At 36.0% G+C, this 19,194-nt stretch overlaps 1 protein-coding gene across 2 annotated transcripts in view; it reads left to right on the forward strand.

The window, feature by feature from the left end:
- The window catches only part of Desi2 (desumoylating isopeptidase 2), a 50,566-nt gene extending 31,703 nt beyond the window's left edge, over window positions 1-18,863 (forward strand). Inside the window, exons 3-5 of one of the 2 annotated variants that reach the window (XM_027928625.3) lie at window positions 1,724-1,817; window positions 3,617-3,758; window positions 15,449-18,863. In XM_027928625.3, the coding sequence (XP_027784426.1) occupies window positions 1,724-1,817; window positions 3,617-3,758; window positions 15,449-15,682 (470 nt within the window). In that variant the 3' untranslated portion in view covers window positions 15,683-18,863. The remainder of the gene's footprint in view (window positions 1-1,723; window positions 1,818-3,616; window positions 3,759-15,448) is intronic. The other variant, XM_071599995.1, reaches the window with a different exon arrangement.
- The last annotated feature ends 331 nt before the right edge of the window (window positions 18,864-19,194 follow it).

Genomic DNA, 19,194 nt, shown 5'->3' on the forward strand with positions numbered 1-19,194 from the left:
GTTTAGCATATTAAATCTGAGCTATAAAGATCTTTTATTTAAGCTCCATTTTATTTGAAAGGCTGCACCTACCAAATAATCCCAAGAAACAAACAATGAGATGTTTGGGCTGAAAGTTTTAATGATTAGAGTATTGCTATAGGTGCTATCATGGTGTGTGCATTTGTTCTCTTGATTTGTGTGGCTTTCACCAAAATTGTACTTGTATTCCTTCTTGACTGAAATTTGGTTCATATGCTACAGTTGAAGTGCCATCAAGTTTTGAACCACATGAACTACTGTGCAGTAGTTGATGGCATGTAGCATTTTCTGTTTTTCAGATGAAGTAACTGAGGCTCAAACCTGCTGAAAGTCATATGCTAACAAGTAGGATTTGAAAATTTGAACTCAAATGTTCTTATATGCTGGGCCATTGTTCTGTTACCTGCATAATTATTATTCCTCTTCATAAAATGATTTAGGAATAATTAGAAGCATGATTCAAAACATGTCCATGTAAACATAGCAAAACTATGACCAAATATATTCTTCAAAGTGGATAATTGCTTCTTTTATAAAAGAATAAGTGGATCTTTGTCTTTCCTTACTATAATTGAAAGAGTTAAATCTAGATGTGATTTTCTATGTCCAATCTGATTATCTACAATATCTCTATAAAATTCTATCATTAAAAAGTGTGAAATTTGGGGCTGGGGTTGTGGCTCAACAGTAGAGCGCACACCTAGCATATGCAGGGCCGTGGGTTCAATCCTGAGCACCACTTAAAAATAATAAATAAATAAAGATATTGTGATCAACTACAACTAAAAAATAAATATTTTAAAAAATGTGAAATTTATATTTCAAAATTGAATACTAAATATTTTCTCATCTACGTAATTTTTTTTCTGAAAGATCTAAATCCAGAGAATACTTAGTATCTGCCTTGTTATTTCCTATGCTTTGTTCTAAGACCTTTTAAGATTATATTTAATAAATCTTAAGTGATGAGATTAATTTAAATATTGTTTGGAATTCTTTGTATCTACTAAGACTTAACCACTTAAAAATCTGCCTGAGAAAATAGAACTGTGGTCAGAAATTTTTCCTCCTTCCTGATTTGAAACTATTCTCTGCTTTTGTTCTTGAGGAGAATTTATATCTGATGAGCTGGTCATACATGCAGTGTCCTCCTAGCTAAAAGATTATTATGCAGAGTGTGACTGTATGAGGGGTGGGTGTATATGTTAATTTTGACAGCTTATTTTTGGAACAAGGGGAATTAAATTCACTGTTTTAGGTTTGATGTTTTACCTTTACTCTAGCATAAATCCAGTCTTGATCCCAGGAACCATGAAAATTCATGCCATTAGACAGTTTCTCCACTCAAGTGTAAGTTTGAAAAGTGACAAAACACTGAGCTGACCATCTACTTAGTTTGGCATGATGCTTTTGCAGAGAGACTGTTCACTTTTGAGTGTTAGTCACTCTCCTTTTTTGTGAGTACAAAGTAAATATAATAGTCAAGATTACCTTTAAGTATCTTTTATTATTCAAGTTTCAGATCTTTTGTGACAACTATTTCTCTACTAGTAATAGTTAAATGAGATGATCATGAAAGCATTTAATAAACTGAAAAATATTTAGATGTTATCATTATCCTCATCATTGATTAAAGCTAATTGAGCATTCTGGTTAAAATTTATGTGATAAATACTAAAAATCATGAGTTTTCTCTTTGCAGAATTTGCTTATGGTGGCCATCCTTATCCTTTTTCTGGAATATTTGAAATTTCCCCAGGAAATGCTTCTGAACTAGGAGAAACATTTAAATTTAAGTAAGTAGGGAGGATAATTTTCATTACACTGTCTTAGGAACCAAAGCTTGTTCTTTAGGCATATAGAATTCATTCTGTAAAATTGAAACCTAAAAAGTTAAAATGTTTCTTTGTTTTATTTGCTGACATAATATGTGTGTATGTATTTATTTAAGTTGTTTTGCAAAGGTGAAAATTAGTCAAATAAAATGTCTAGAATAAACTTCTGTTGGTTTTCTTCAGGACCTATATAGGTTATTCTGTCTGGTTTTTAAAATTTGTGTCTGTTTAACCCAGGTTCTGCCTCAGAAAACTCCTACCCAATTATCAGTCCCCATCTCCTAAGAGGGGAAAAGTTTTATTGTGACCTACCTATCATTATTTAAAATACTTTCATCTTCCCAATGAAAGTAACACTATACATTTGAAATAACTAAACATCTGATTAGCCTGGAAACTATAATTAAGATACAGGTGTCACGTATAATGATAAACCTCAAACATGTGGATGTCTGTGTAATCCCATCAGCTCGGGAGCCTGAGATAGAAGGATCCCAAGTTCAAAGCCAGCCTCTGCAACTTAGCAAGGCCCTAAGCAACTTAGTGAAACTCTGTTTCTAAATATAAAATGGAATGGGAATGTGACTTAAGTGGTTAAGCGCCCCTGGGTTCAAGCCCCACTTAAAAAAAAAAAAAAAAATGTGTGTGGATATAAGTGTTCTCCAGAGCCTTACAAGTGATAAACAGCAATGAAAATCTAAATACTAATAATCAAATTTCTATTTCTTAATTAAAGAGAAATCATTTGTACTAATATTTAGAATCTTAGTTTCAAGAACCTTTAAAGAAACTTGTGGACCAACTACAGTAATCCCAGTGACTCAGGCAGCTAAGGCAGGAAGATTACGAGTTCAAAGCCAGCCTCAGCAACTTTGTGAGGCCCTAAGCAACCTAGCAAGACCCTGACTCAAATTTTTAAAAAGGACAGGGATGTGGATCAGTGGTTCAATCCTGGTACCCAAGGAAAAGAAAAGAAACTTATGGGCCTATGATAGTTAACTTGCCAAGTGAAAAATAATAACAAAATGAGGTTATAACATAGAGAAGTTCAGTACAGGGCTTACTGCAAAGTTGTAACTCTTAGCTTACCACTGAATCAAACCATTTAGGTATAGAAGTGCTATAATGTATCTTGAATCCATTCCTTAGGTCTCCTTTAAGCAAAACTGCTTGATAATAAAACATCTTTCTAATTATTTTCAGCTTTCTTTGACACCTACCTTGTATTTGACTAAAATTCTGCCTTTTATTGAGTGAATAATGTCTATTGCATTTTCCAGGGTAGTACTTTCTGGTTATTTTTGTTTCATATTTTTTATAATGCTTTTAAAAACGTAGTCAGGTTTGACAGTTCATCTCACTGCAGCACAGTGGCAGCAGATAAGTTAAAAGATTATTTCTAAGTGAAAATACGGCCAGCCCTTTGCTGGTGAGTATAATTAAGCAAGAATATTTTTAGCATGGAACTGGTTCTCTAATGACATATATTGTTTCATAAAGAAGACAACTTGTATATTTGTATAATATAGAAAATAGTGTACTTACAAGCTTGCTGCGGAAAAGTTGGAGCTAAAATAATTGAAATTTTAAAAATATTTCATTTACCTTTAGTCTTATTGATCCTGATTTATTACTTCAATCATAACATTCCTGGAAATAAACAAGCTTTTAAATATGCTTATAAATAACTGAACCTCACACAGCTATGTTCTCTTTTTCTTCCATTTTTTCATTTTTATCTTTTCTTTCTGTTCTTTAAGAGAAGCTGTTGTTTTAGGGAGCACTGACTTCCTAGAAGATGATATAGAAAAAATTGTAGAAGAACTGGGAAAAGAATATAAAGGCAATGCATATCATTTGATGCATAAAAACTGCAATCACTTTTCTTCAGCTTTATCAGAGGTAAATTAAATTTTATTTTAAAAGTTGTTTGGATAAATAATAATAATAATATACTTGCTGTCCCACTATATTCAATCTTGTTTCATTTCTTTTTCTGATTATTCTTGTTGTATGAAAAATAGTATTTGTATTTCTTTCTCTTGTATGATCTTTCCTGAGTTGGCAACTTCAGAGTTAGTACATCTTTAAATGGTAATTCTTTTCATTCCATTACCATCAGGACAGGGTACAAGTAGTTGTCTCTTATTCTTACTCATTTTATTGCAATATCATGTTAATGTTCCTTGGAAGTGACACATATCCAAGAAAAACAACTTTAAAATAGGAAAGGTTTATTTTGGCTCATGGATTCAGTCCATGGTAAGTCAGCCCTTTTGGTTTTGGGCCTGTGGCAGCATAGCACATCATGACAGGGAACATGTAGTGGATGAGCTGTTTATCTCATAGTGGCCAGAAAGCAGAGAGAGAAAAAGAGGGCATGTCCTATGTCCTCTTCAAGAACATACCCCCAATGACCTGATAACCTACTACTAGGACCCACATCTTAAAAGATTCTGCCACCTCCCAATAGCACCTCACACTGGTGACCAAGCACATGAACCTTTGGATATTTTAAGATCCAAACATATCTTACCTGAAATTTTCACTTTAAAAAAAGAAATGCTGGCCAGATGCAGTGGCACATGCCTATAATCCCAGAGGCTGAGACAGGGAGAGTTGGGAGTTCGAAGCCAGCTTTAGCAACAGCGAGGTGCCAAGCAACTCAGTGAGACCCTGTCTCTAAATGAAATACAAAATAGATCTGAGATGTGGTTCATATCCCCAGGGATGTGAGCCAGGGTCGATTGCCCCTGAGTTCAATCCCCCATACTTAAAAAAAAAAAAAAAATGCCGGGCTAGAGTTGTAGCTCATTGATAATATGCTTGCCTGGCATGTGTGAGGCACTGGGTTCGATCCTCAGCACCACATAATAAATAAGTAAATAAATAAATAAGTAAAACAAAGGTATTTTGGCCATCTACAACTAAAAAATAAATAATAAAAAGAAATGCCTAGACTTCTGTTTCTTAGCTACTAGGGTTTCGCTAAATTTCATTTGCCAAGTGAAGAATAAATTTAAAAATGAGGTTATAATATAGAAATTCAGTATAGGGCTTAAAATTTTGCTAAATTTTAGTTGCCAACATGAATTTTTTTCCTGGCTCTTATTAACAAGTAATTCATTTCTCCTATCTTGATTTTATTCTGCAAACCTATGACAGGCACTTGCCTTTCCAATCCTTGAATCCCAAGCAGAAGACCAAAACTATATAAAATTAAAGGACCATAAAGAGAAGGTGGAGGGAAGGAATAAAGAAGATTATAAAATAAGATCTAGAGAATTAAATAACACTTGAGATGGCACCCCAACTTAATCTCTCAGATCATTACAGCGACAGCATCAAGGTAACACAGAAATTGTGGAAGGTGTAAAGGAGAAAATGAGCAGCTATTTCAGTGACCCTCTCTACTGAAATGCTTGGCTCCTGGCCTTTTTCACTTCCCTCATGGCTTCTATAGAATGGCTTTCGAAGAGGGCTATAGGGATCTGTAACTGTGCAAGCCAAAGTATGTGTCATTAGCTAGCAGTATAACCCATGACTTTGAAACGTGGTATCCTTGCCCCACTATGAATGTACTAATCCAGGTCTTATTTTAACAAAATCCTCAGATGACTCACATGAAAATAAAAGTTTGAGAAGCACCACCAGTAGTCTAGTACTTGTATTAATACCGTAGAGGTGACTAGTTGATTTTCAGGAAAGGGAGGGCAGGTGGATCTGAGCTGCTTTTTTTCTCCTTCCCAGTACTGGGGATTGAACCCACAGGTACTTTATCACTGAACTACATCCTCAGTCTTTATTTTAAGACAAGATTTCATTAAGCTTCTGAGGCTGGCCTCAAACTTAAAATCCTCCTGTCTCAGCCTCCGTAGTCACATCACAGTTGTAAGCTTTTTTTACTTCAGATATTACATTTTTAGGGAATGCATTCAAAGATTAATAGGATGTTAAAATGGGCAGAGATAATAGCATCGAATCCAGTGTTCTCCTTTTATAGGCAAGGAAATGGGCTCCAATTAGGAAAAGACATATCAAAGATTGTTATGAAGAACTCATTAGATCCTGACTTCTTATTCAAGTGCTTGTTAGGCTTTATTATTACTTCCTCTGATTCTCTCTCCCAAATAAATTGGTAACTTTATTGAACACCTATACTACCACCTCAGCCAGCCCTGACTTGCCCCTGAAACCATGTTAAGGTTGGGAGCCATCGTTTTAGGCCACAGTTTTCATGTTTTCTTCTTTATGAATGCTAAATTGTTAAAGAAACTAAGACCCAGAAGTTAAGTGATTTAACCAAGGCCACTCAACTTGTTTCTGTCAGTGCTGAAATTAGAACTCAAATGGGAAGAGATATAAGAAGCTATTTTAGTGAACTCCATATAAATGGAAGCAAACAAATTTAATATTAGGGCCTTTAAAGACAGGTAATAAAATTGTTGTGCTTTTACATCATTAACAATATAGTTGAGGAGATGTGTGTCATATAACCAGTTGCAGAGAGACAAAATCATCGGCAATTATATTTGATTGTTTATATGTGTACTTTTAAGTAGACGTTCCAAAAATTCTAAGCATGATCACCATTTAAATACAATGTTAGCAGTAAAGGTACTTTCTGTCCACAGGGATTAGCAAACTATTACAGCCTGCTAGCCAATACCAGTCTGCCATTTATGTTTGTGCAGCCTATGAACTAAGGTGGTTTTTACATTTTTCAGTTATTGACAGATCAAAACAGGGATATTCACATAATGACACATATAGAATATGTGAAGTTCAAATTTCAGTATCTACAAAGTTAACTGAAATACAACCATGTTCATTCATTTCCCTGTTACCTTGACAGCTCTCATGCTGCAATGGGAATTGAGTAGTTACAACAAAGACTTTATGGCATTAAATGTAGAACATGTATTGTTTGGGCCTTTACAAAAAAGTTTGCCAACCTTTAGTCAATAACTGAGATCCATTTGAATCTGATTTAGATTGGCTTAAACATAGAGGAAACATTTTATCTCCCAAAACACAAAGTCCAGAATACGACAGGCTTCCTGTCAATACGGTCACTGTCTCAATTTTAATGTGACAAGAGGCCGCTAATGTCTTTTCATCTCTTGAAACTGCAATTCCTAGACCACTGACTCTGCTCTCAGGCTGTGGCTCCCCTTATAGTTTTCAGATAGCTGTAGTAATATTAGGCACAACATCCAGAGAATGGAAAAAACTGTCTCTTCCTTTGGTTCTCTCTCAGAAACAGTGAAACTCACCCCCCCAAACCCTGTTTATCCTCCTCTTCCAAAAACAGGCCATATTTCCTGGAATTGGGGCGAATGGCCAATTCTAAAATAGTCATTAGCATTACCATAACTAAATGCCACTGGCCTAATCTAAATATTTAACTTTTAAATATATATAAAAGTAGGATAGTATAATAATGAGTCCTATATGCCTGTTACTGCTTCAAAAATTATTACTTATGGTTAACTTTGTTTCATCTATGAGCTCCCCACTCCAGAATACCAGGACCAACCTCAGATTTTGAGAAAAATCCCAAATATTGTTTTATTTCAGTTATAAATATTCACTCGTAGCTCTCTAAAAGATGATTATTTTTAACATCAAAATGTTAGTTATCGGACCTTAAAAAAAACAATGTTCATTCCTTAATACTATCCAATTATACAATGTTCAAATTTCCCCAGTTGTCATGATTTTTTAATAGTTAAGTTTGAATCAGAATCTAAACAAAGTTCATTCAACTGCACTGTGAGTGAGGTATATTCCACATAGAAAAAACAGGATAGATCTTTGTTTCTTTTTCTTTACTTACTAGTTTTCAAAAAATAAGTTGGGAAGGGGAGGGAAAGAAGTACCAGGGACTGAAATGGAACAAATTTTATTCCGTGCATGTGTGATTATGTCAGAATGAACCCCATATTATCTGTAACTATAATGCACTAATAAAAAATAATAAATTAAAAAGGAAAAAAAAAGTCAGTTTCTATGCAGGAGTGAGTTAACATTCCAGACTACTGTCCTTAGAAAGGCCTGCCTATAATGTTGACCCCCCAGTCTGGCATATGGAAACTTGGATTTCAGGGGGGTTCTCAGTTTCTAGAACTGGTGGAAGTGACTTCACTGCACCTAAGCTATTTATACAAATCACTTGGTTTATGGTATATACTTGCTTTTTATCTAGGAATCTAGAATTTTGTTACCAGCTGGCAAAGTATATGACCAGGACCCTACAAAAACCTTAGGCACTAGTCTGGAAGAGGGAACAAAAAAACAAACATATCACCTGGGGTGATGGTACACACCTATAATTCCAGCTACTCAAGAGACTGAGGCAGAAAGATCGAAAGTTCTGGGCCTGCCTCAGCAACTTAGAAAGACTTAGGGTAGAGTATTCAATCCCCAATACCAGAAAAAGAACTAGCAGCATGTTCCATCAGCCTAGCTGCTGCTGAGATCCACATGCACACCCACCCACACAATTTCATGTAGAATTTCCCAAAGCAGCTATGTTAAACCTGTAAATACTAAATTTACTGTTAGGGGTTTGAATACATTTGCAATGGGAAAAAAATGGTAGGGAAGTTTTGTTTTGTTTTTTTTAATGGTTTTGTATTTTGTGGTTTATTGAATCATGAATATATGATAGAAATTGATGTAAAATGTTTCATGCTTATAATTTTACAAGTGCTACAGGGATTTTCTCACCCAAGGAATATTGCAAAGCAAAAGTGTTAGTAGGACAACTTTCTTGTTTGCTGCTGTAGGGTAGATGGAAGTTAAATCCTTTGAGTATTAAAAGCAAAAAATGTCTGCATGACCCATGATTTTTACTGGATGCCGGTGGGGGGGGGGGGTGATTCTTTTGTTGTTGTTTTGTTTTGTTTGCCTATTGGAGCACCTGGGAAAAGAAAGAAAATGAAAATAGAGACACTCTCCAGATGTAAATATTATTATTAAAAGTTTTTAAAAGCAGTTTTCAGTTGTAAAATCTGAGATTTTTCAGTTATAAAATCTAATGGTGATTGCCAATCCCAGTGTACCTGTGTTTTAGTAGATTTTAGAAAGGGCTTAGGAAAACCTTATTTATCACTTGAACTTAGAAACTTGGCTGTGTAGCCCTCTCACATCTTTTGGCAGCTTTTTTGTTTGTTTGGTATCCTGAATTCACAGATCCTAAGACTTGGTTCTTAAACTAAAACCTGACATTGATTGTTATATTGTTTTGGCCTCAGCACAAGCTGAGTTAATCTGAAAGGTACAGGCTCAGGGAACAAGACTTCTATTTGGAAATCACTGTAGATTTAGAACACCCTTCTGTGAGGCTCTAACCTATAAAAACATGAATGTTGGCTGAACCATCTGGGCCATTTGCAGGTGTCCATAGGAAAGGCCTTCCCTGGTGAAATCAAGCTGTTAATTAGCTGGGTATTTCTAGTACAGGGACTAATTGCCTTTCTGACTTTTGATTATTGCCCAAAGTTACAAGGAATAGGGAAATCCCACATCACCAGAACTGTGACCCCTGCACCCACTCCTCACATGGATGCTTCACTGCAGTCTAATCTAAGGCTTTCTAGATTAATTGCTGTGTACTGATAGCTAGCTTTCTTCCTTCACCTCTATCTTTCTCCTGGTACATATACCTTAGTAAGATGATTACTAAATGTAACTTCCCCAGAAACAGAATAATCTTCTATTGGCTATTCAGTAAATATATTTATCAGGAAGAAAGTGGAGCAGACTATTCTATAAACCCATTTTGAAATATTCTGAAATTTCAGGATTTAATTCTGACCCATCCCTAATGGGTCAGAATGATAGATACATCTTTTCTGATTATAGTACATAAAAAATATTTTCCTACAAAAGCTTTTACCTCTTTAATATGTCCCTTTCAGACAAAAGGTCTCAATGAAAGTAAAGAGACCATTTTTAAGATGTGAAGTTATAATTGCTCAATGAGACATACTGATTTTTGTAACAACATCAAAAAACCAAAACCCTGGTACCTGAGGAGGCTCTAAGGAAGAAGACTTGTCTTTCAGTACTGAGTCTTTGTCTTTCAGTACTGCTTCTTCCTAAAGAAAACCTTCCCATGCTGCCTTTATAAATTCTACATGACTTGGAATTCATACAGACAGCTGACCCTGTGCACACACCTTGCTGCTGACTGCAAGACAGCAGGGTGGCCTCAGCTCCTGCACTTCCCACACAGCACCTATACATGTCATCCACACTCTGAAGGGTATTAATCTAACAGATGGAACTGGAACTCACTGCCTTTGAGTAGTCCATCTGGAAAAAAAAAAAAAAATTCAACCTGTTTTTCTATCTGAAACGACAACTCAACCAATTTTTCAACTTGATTGGAAACCTAGAGGCTTCTCCAGGCTTTACCCCATGTTCCTTTTCCCTTGCTAATTTTGTTTTATGTTCTTTTATATCCTTTCACTGTTATAAGTCATGCTGTAAATACAACTACATACCGAGTCTTAATGTATCTTAGCATATCATATACTCTTAGCATATCATCAAAACTAAAGGTAGTTTTTAGGAACAGTTCCCTCCCTAGAATTCTCCAAAGGTTACCAATTTTATTCTTGACCCATCTTTGATCAATGGGATCCTCTTTGAGAAGGCTCCTGGTTTGTTCTAAATAATCTTTGATTACCTTTTTGTTTCCTAGTATAACAAGATATTCCAGGCTTATTTCTGATAAGAAATACTTAGAAACTTTAATCTGCTCATTACTACTAAATTGCTAGTAGTTTCTAGATTTCTATTTTCCCCTAGTAGACAGAAGTAGGACTTTTTGTAGATTCATGGTAATGTTTTTACCACAAATTCAGGCCATAGGGCTTTAACTTAACCTTATCAGTACAATAGCTGTGTGTTCTCTATCTCAAGTCAAAAAACCCAAGTTGTCAGCAACAAGAACATAATTACTCATTTTGTTTTATCTTTCCATATCTAAAGCAGCTTTAGAATAATAGCATCACCACTGTAGCCAACAACAATATCATTAGTAGAAAGTTGTAGGTTTGGGGAGTTTATTCAGTCCTTAAGAGTATAACTTATTAAAGACATACAAATTTGTGTTTCACAGTAAATTAGAATCATTTCTCTCTTTGGTTTTACCACCAACTCAACTCAGTAATGAATTAATCTCCTTTGTTCTGTTACCCCTTTGTTTTTTTGCAGATCAAACCCAAGATTTACACATGCTAGCCAAGTGCTTTACCACTGAGCTACAGATTTATCTGTTTATCTTTTTTTTTTTTAAGAAATAGGGTTTTAAAATTTAATTTTGTTTTATATAAATTCTTTCCATGGTTCCGACGTCAGATATAAAAAATGTGGTAGTATATTCATGGAAATCTAACTTCCATTTCACTCCCCTGTACCCTTCTTTGACTTCCAGAACTATAAGAAATTTAATTTATGGTATTTTTTTTTATTTGTCACATTTTAATCTACCAAGTTTCTGTAATTTGTTAAAGCAGCCATAGGATACTAGTACAAATGTCAGTACCTGGAAGTATAGGGTGCTATAATAACAAATACCTAAAAACATACAAATAATTTTAGAATTATTAAGGAAGATATAAAGGCTGGAGTTTGAAGTGTTTGACAGAAAAAGCCTAGCGTGGATTAACCTTGTACAGACTATTAATAGAAACATGGATATTAAAGGTGCTGCTAGTCAAGGCTCAGAAGGAAATGAGGAACATACTATTGAAAACTGGACAAAAGGGTATCCTTGATACATGGTGGCAGAAAGCTTAACTAAATTTTTCCTTATAGTTGTATGAAAAGCAGAACTTGTTAGCAGTAAACTCAGATATTTAGCTGAGATTTCCAAGCAAAGTATAGAAGTGCCACCTACTTTCTTCTTCTTTTTTTTTTTTTTAATATTTTTTAGTTGTAGATGGACACAGTACTTATTTATTTAGTTCTTTTTATGTGGTGCTGAGGATTGAACCCCAGTGCCTCACACATGCGAGTACTCTGCCACTGAGCCACAATCCCAGCCCCCTACTTTCTTCTTAATGCTTATATTAAACCATGAAAAGATTGATGAGTTGGGAAAACTGTTAAGCAAAAAAAGGAACTATTATTTGACGATTTGGGAATCCTCATCCTATGCAGATTGCAAAAGATGCTAAAATCTAGAACTTTACTGTAAAGAAAGCATGCTATAGAAAGAAGTCTAAGGTTATACTGAACTGCCTTTCCAGCTGCTACAGGGATTAAATGTATGATTCATGGATCCTTTCAACCATCTCAGCAGAAACCAAAAATAGCGATGAATTATCCAGAAAAGATCTGCGAAGGGATTCTCTTGTCTAATGGAGGCGATCCCATGACAAACAGGAGGTCTGCTGGGCACAGTGGCACATGCTTGTAATCCCAGCAGCTCAGGAGGACAAGGCAGGAGGATTACATGTACAAAGCCAGCCTCAACAATTTAGCAAGGCCCTGAAAAACTTAGTGATCTCAAAATAATTAATTAGTTAATTAATTAAATAGGTCTGGGGGCTACTGGTTGCTCAGTGGTTAAGACCCCTGGGTTCAATCCCTGGTATTCCCATGGTGTCCACCCCACCCCACCCCAAAACAAAAACACACAAGAGACCTATTACATTTATATTAACAGGAACACTGGCAGCTTGGACTGAAAGTACAGAGGGAGGACAAAATGAAAACAAGACTCAAGACTCTGAAAATTCTAGACATAAAATAGACCAGAGAAAGTTTGACTCCAGGGACAGGACCAGGGGCCCAAAGGGCAGAGTGAGAAACCTATGGAGGTTATGCAGTTGGACTTCAAAATTACTTGGAACAAATGACTCCTTTCTCCTTTCTTGCTTTCCTTTTCTCTCTTTTTGATTTAGAATGTCAATTATTGTTATTCTGTCCCAACATTATATTTTGGGAGCATCATATTCACAGCTTTCTCCACTTTAACTTTTTTTTTTTTTTTTTAACTTAGCAATACAGCAATACCCCATTTTCCAAGGGAGATACATTCCCAGAGCCCCTGGAACCACAGATAGTACCAAATCCTATACTGGTTTTCCATATGATCAAGTTTGATTTATAAATTAGGCATAGTAAGGGATTAACAATACTAATAAAATAGAACAATTGGGATAGTATACTATAATAAAAGTTAGGTAAACATGGTCTCAAGACATATGTTAATATTTTCAGACCTCATTTGACCACTGAAACTGTGGAAAGTAAAACTATGGATAAGGAAGGACTCCTAAACAGCCTAGATTCATTCTGCAACAGAGAAATTTCTCATTTCTTTTCTCAGCTGAATAGTCCTATGTGGATATACCACAATTTATTCAACCAATTCCCATTAATGTTACTTGGGTTATTTTAGTCTTTTTCTATTGCAGAGAGTGCTGTAATGAATATCTTATGCATAACTCTTTATTTTTGCCAGTATATCTCTGAAATGGATTCTTAGAAAAGAGATTTCTGGATTGAAACTTAAAAGCAAAAGTGGTCATGTTGTTTAAAACAAATACTTTTTGAAACCTAGCCATAGTAAGAAGTAAATTTTATATTATGACTCAATTTATACATATAATATCAGTTACATCACTATCAACAACAGTTTTTGTTTTGTTTTAAAAATTCAGGTTGTAATGCTAAGTGACCCTACTAATAGATATTGACCCAAAGCTTTCAAAACTTTACCCAGGTGTTGTCACTTTTTTTTAAAGAGCCAGATAGTAAATATTTTAGGCTTATAGATGAACTGTTGTTCATGGTCTCAACTTTGCCTCTGCCTTAATAGTCCAAGAATCATAAGCAGTATCTAAATGAGTTAGACATGGCTATTCCAATAAAATTTCATCTAGAAAATAGGTGACTGTATATTATGTAACTATTTCAGGCTAATCAAGCCAAAGATTGGGATGAAGTCAGCTTTGCCTGTAACACATGGAAAAATATGAAAGCGAAAGTAGCTAGCTGAATAAAATTCACACTCAAAAAGAAGAGTGATGAGAGAAATGACTTAAACAGCAGTGGCTAACACATTAAATATTCTTAGTCACAAATTGATTAATCTCAAAGTATGTAGATATCCCTAAATACCTTTCAGGTTTACCACTGCTTTTAAGAATAGACAGATGTCACAAGGCCCTAGTTTCAATTCCTAACACCACATTAAAAAAAGAGTAGATAAGGCTAAGGTTGTGGCTCAGTGATAAAGCCCTTGCCTAGCATGTGTGAGGCACTGGGTTCGATTTTTAGCCCCACATATAAATAAATTAATAAACAAAGTTCCATCAACAATTTTAAAAAATTTTTTTTTAAAAAAGAGTAGGCAGGAATGGTATCATATAAGGTTGTTGTCACTTTTCTCCCAGATCTAGTCCGTGTACACATTCTTCAGACATTTTAAATACTATCTGCCTCTCTGTACTCTCAGGCACTGGGATGGGTGTTAAATAATCAAAAATTAGCAGAACACACTCCCTTCCCTCAAGTGAAATTATCTCACTTTTCCTATTCAAAATACCTGTAGTGACCATTAAGGGGTACAGCTAAATCTCTGGTGGGGTGGTGGGGTAATGTTGCATAATTACTGATGCCCATCTTTTTTTTAAGTTTTAACTCATTTTTGGACATAGATATTTTGAAACTCCTTTGCAAGGTCATTAACTAAAGATACACAGATATTTAAGATGGCAATTTCAGATCACATGATCATAATCTTTGGCATGACTGGAGGCAAAAGCACCAAAGTGGAAGTGGAACCAGGGACTCAATTATGGTTGTGTGCAAGAGGGAGAGGATAATAAAAAGTAAATTTAGCATTATAAAAAACCTAGCTTACTGTTTGAAGTGAAGGGAAAGGGCTCAGGTGCACTGAAGACAAGAGAAAGATGATAAATGGGCAAATAGATGTAGCAGATTCCTCCTGGCACTAGAGCCTTAAGACAAGTTTGGCCAAATTTCCATGGCTTGTTCTGACCATAATATTCACTGGGGACATTTCTTTATGGAATAGTATGAGCTTCTTTCAAACAAGTGGGTCAGGCACAGAAGTAAAGTTGCTGGGGAAAATGGGGTGATACAGACTGGAGGAATGTAGTAAAGAATCTATGAAAAAGGAAAATTGACAGGAAAATACCCAAGATTAACTCTTCCAACTGCCTGGGGCTTTATTTGCTCTAATAATATCTTGTATTAACGAGTGTCTCTTCTGTGTTGTTCAAAGTACTTTTACATGTGTCTCAGAGAAGTTCAAGAATCAAAGAAAGGAAGCAGCCCAGTGGAATTAGCTAGATTTTACAGACGTAAAAAGTAAACTGCTTGACAAGGCTCTTCAGAAAGGAAGAAGTGGAATTGACAGAAGGGACCCCAGGCTCCTGAGTTAAGGAGCTGCTTCTCATCAAAAGCCAGGAGTGACAGCACTGAAGGCTGGTCTGCAGTGGCTTTTCTGTACATTCACCTTCTTCCTGTCCTCTGTTTCCTTGGCAGTTGACCAGATAACCTTGACCTCTCTTACCTAATACAGAACTCTTTCTCCTCGGTAGATTCTTTGTGGGAAAGAGATTCCGCGCTGGATCAATCGACTTGCCTACTTCAGCTCCTGTATACCCTTTCTACAGAGTTGCCTCCCAAAGGAGTGGCTCACTCCTGCAGCCCTGCAGTCTAGTGTCAGCCAAGAGCTCCAGGATGAACTGGAAGAAGCAGAAGATGCTGCAGCATCTGCTGCCATGGCAAGTGCTACAGCAGGCTCCAGACCCGGGCGCCACACTAAACTATAAATGTCTCCAAAGTCACACCTTCAGAACTGTCACTGGCAGTTGAATATCACTAGAGAAAAGTAAACAGAGTAAGCATCCTTTGGATATTTCGTATGCAAAGATGGCTCTCCCCCAAATCCCAGTTTTTCAGCTCAGGATTATATTTGTAATCAAAAACAAATCACTTGGCGCAGGAGGGAGAACTTTGTATGAAGCTGCCCTCGGTTTTTTTTACCCACTTGTAAATTTGGAGTTACTTCTTGTTTTATACAAGCTCTGTTAAGTTATGTTTACAGTATTTTGTATTGCTGTTTACAAATCTTGCATGGACTTCTGCCACCGTGAAAGAAGAAAATCTTCGTCTTCAAAAATTAGGCAGGTAATCTTTGTACACTTCCTGATAAATACCAGAGCTACAGCATAAATTTTAGGCACACAAAAAGGTACTTACACAACTATAGTTACCATCACCTGCTTAAGAATTGTCTTTTAGACTTGTTTTTGTTTTATTAACATTTTTGGCACCAGGATGCAGAGAACCAAACTGGCCTGATATGAAGGAGCACATACAGCCCCGAGGACTCGGGACCCTGGGTCAGTTCCTTTTTACACTCCTCCCACTCTGAGTAGCACAGCTCCCAAGGTGCCCATGGAACCATTGGTTTCATCCCAAATATCCATCCACCTGGGCAGGGTGGAGTTCTTGTGTCTGTCTGGCTTTGATGCCTCTGATTCTATAATTAAGATGTTTTTGTTGAAGATAGTCTTCTTGTAACTGACAAGTGTTTTTGCACATGTGTTGGGGGAGGGGCTTCACTTTCATTTTAATACATTATAATTTCCTCCCCACACAGGTTTTTGTTGATGGGGTAGGAATATCCTAAGTGGTAGCCTTCGAGTAGCAGTTTGAGTTGACATTCAACTGCTCTTAACTATTAAGGCTGCCTTTTATACTAGACCTTGAAAACTAGAGTCTAAAGAAACACACCCCAAAAAAGGTAATTCTTTGATATTTCATACTTTTTTATGTACTATATCAGAAAGGGTATGTCAGAGTTTGTTAGTTTGTCTTGGGAGTAGTTTCACCTCATAATAGAATGCCTGTTCTCATTGACCTCTTACTAAAACCATATTTGTATGTCTCACTTTGTATGTCTCAAATTTATCTATGTTCTTTCAAATGTCTGTCTCTTACCTAACATACTCTAAGAATGAAACTGTTGCCACAGACAAATCCTCATTAGCAAGGAAGAGCTGTCTGCTCGAGTCTACTCCCAGTTTGACCCTTGGATGTAAGAAGCAAGTCATTACATGTCAAATTCAATTTTTCTGCCTTAAGAATGAATGTCCTAGGTAATATATTGGATGTAGTATATAAATGATCCAAGGCAGTGACTTCAGCTTTATATATATTGTTAGTTTTGAAGTTATTTACATTTATTTAAACTTTCAGATTCGATTATTTACTATTGCTCTATGTGATAATACATAGCTTTCAGTAAACTACATTTTTAACTTTTACATAAGCTAATTTTGATTGATTTTTATCAACTTAAGCACACCCTCTTAATAGGGAAAATAAACCTTGGGTTATAAGCATTGGCCTGAGGAAAATGAAGCCACTCTACTTTTTGACTGTTCTGTTTCCAGAGAGGAAAGTCTTTACAAATTACTCTCAGTCATTTAAGCACCTCTTTCAAAGATGTGATAGAAAGAAGAAATATATGATCTTTATGAAGTGTTGACTTGAAAAAACATTAAAGCTCTAACAGGAAGTTGTTCACTGAAAGTACCAAAACCCATGTTAGTAGGAAATGTTTGATGCAGTTGGCTTGGATTTTTATAACAATGTGGATTACAATTTTCTAATCTATTCAAATGTACATGTTTTAAACCTGGGTACTGACCCACAGGACTAGGCATTAGTTGGATACCTCTTGGTGAACAGACAGAAACATCCCATCTGTGTTTATACATATTTCAGCAACACAGCACACAAATGAATTTATTGTTATTTTGTTGTATTTACTTTCATCTGCATCTGCAGCATTTGGAGTTTAAAAATAGTATAAAGGGTCATTGTAGAAATAATTAGTGGCCTTGGGCCACACTATCAGCAGATAAAATTCTGGACCTGAGGTTCCTTGCAATCTAATTGTACTTGAGTTTGAGAGAAAGAAATATATGTTACTTCAGAAAATCTCTGAAGGTCCTTCTCTACAGTTCAAATTAAGAATGAATTTAATTAATTTAACCTACTTTTCCTCACCCTTAGAGGAAACAAATCTTGTTCTCAATCTGATCTCTAAGAAGAAATCTCATGTCAAAAATCTAGTTATTAATATACATGCAATCAGTTTAGTGGAATATACTTTTTGTTGTAACCAAGTGAAACATATCTCTCCTGGTGGGTTAGACGGTAATAATAGTATTAGGTCAAAAGTTTCTGGTTTCTGCTGTTTGTTTTAAATACCCTAGGGGTTCTTTAACCCTAAGAAGGGAGCATCAGCTTTGGAAAGTGTGACTTGTGGAAGTGTAGAAGGCGGTGTACAATCCTAGAGCGCCTCCACTTGACGCCTGAACTCCAGCCAACTATTGCTCTGACCCACAGCAATAGCATAAGTTACCCATCACCAGCATTTGTACAGAGCAGGGAATTCTGGTTTTAGTCAATTGATAGCATTGTGTGTATGGGGAGATTCAGCACCACAGACAGCTGCAGGACTATTTCCATAGCTTCTTCCATCACAAAACGGGTAGAAACACATTCGCTGCTTCAGGGTTCTAATCTGTATGTCTTATGGCTCCATTTCTGTAAAATACCCTTTAATTTTGATACATGCTATATTTTCATTAAATGACTAAGTTTAAAAGATTTCAGATTTATTCAACAAGTTGGCCATCTGCCATTGTATCCTCTTTTCTTCAGTATGTTTTAAGAATGCAGCTCAATTGTTAGACTTTAATTGTCTACTCGGTCCATACACATACATCTTTACTATCAAAAGGTGTTACAGCTGTCAAAGAATCTTCATAGACCTGAAGATAATTTCTTGTGAAGTTGAATGCAAATGTACTGTCATTCATAGTGTTTATATAAAAATACCAGGAATCTTCACTTTTGCTACCTTGATATAGCATTGGGCTATCATGTTACAACATTGAAATACATCAATTTATTAAAAAATACTTTTATAAGAAATGTTTTATTGTGCTTTCTTACTTACAGGAGACTACACTGTTGTGTATTTGTGTTGGGGGTGGAGTGGGAGGTTATTTCTAAAATCCAAGAATCCTATCTACAGGAACATGACCACCCCCTCTCCATCATGTTTTCCTACTATATTCACAGGTACATTTATTCACATATATTCCTCTTGCTCTCCCTCAAGCCCAAGGGGCCAGCACCTTAACTCTCAAAGAGCACATAGCCACGCCTGCTCACAAGCCACAGATGCCTGCTCAGACTTCTTGAGGAGTAGAGGCAAGTGGTAGGCTGGGACTCCCCAAGAACACAAGGAGAGACCTACAGA

The sequence above is a fragment of the Marmota flaviventris genome, chromosome 12, assembly GCF_047511675.1.
Source record: "Marmota flaviventris isolate mMarFla1 chromosome 12, mMarFla1.hap1, whole genome shotgun sequence".
NCBI classification, from domain to species: domain Eukaryota; kingdom Metazoa; phylum Chordata; class Mammalia; order Rodentia; family Sciuridae; genus Marmota; species Marmota flaviventris.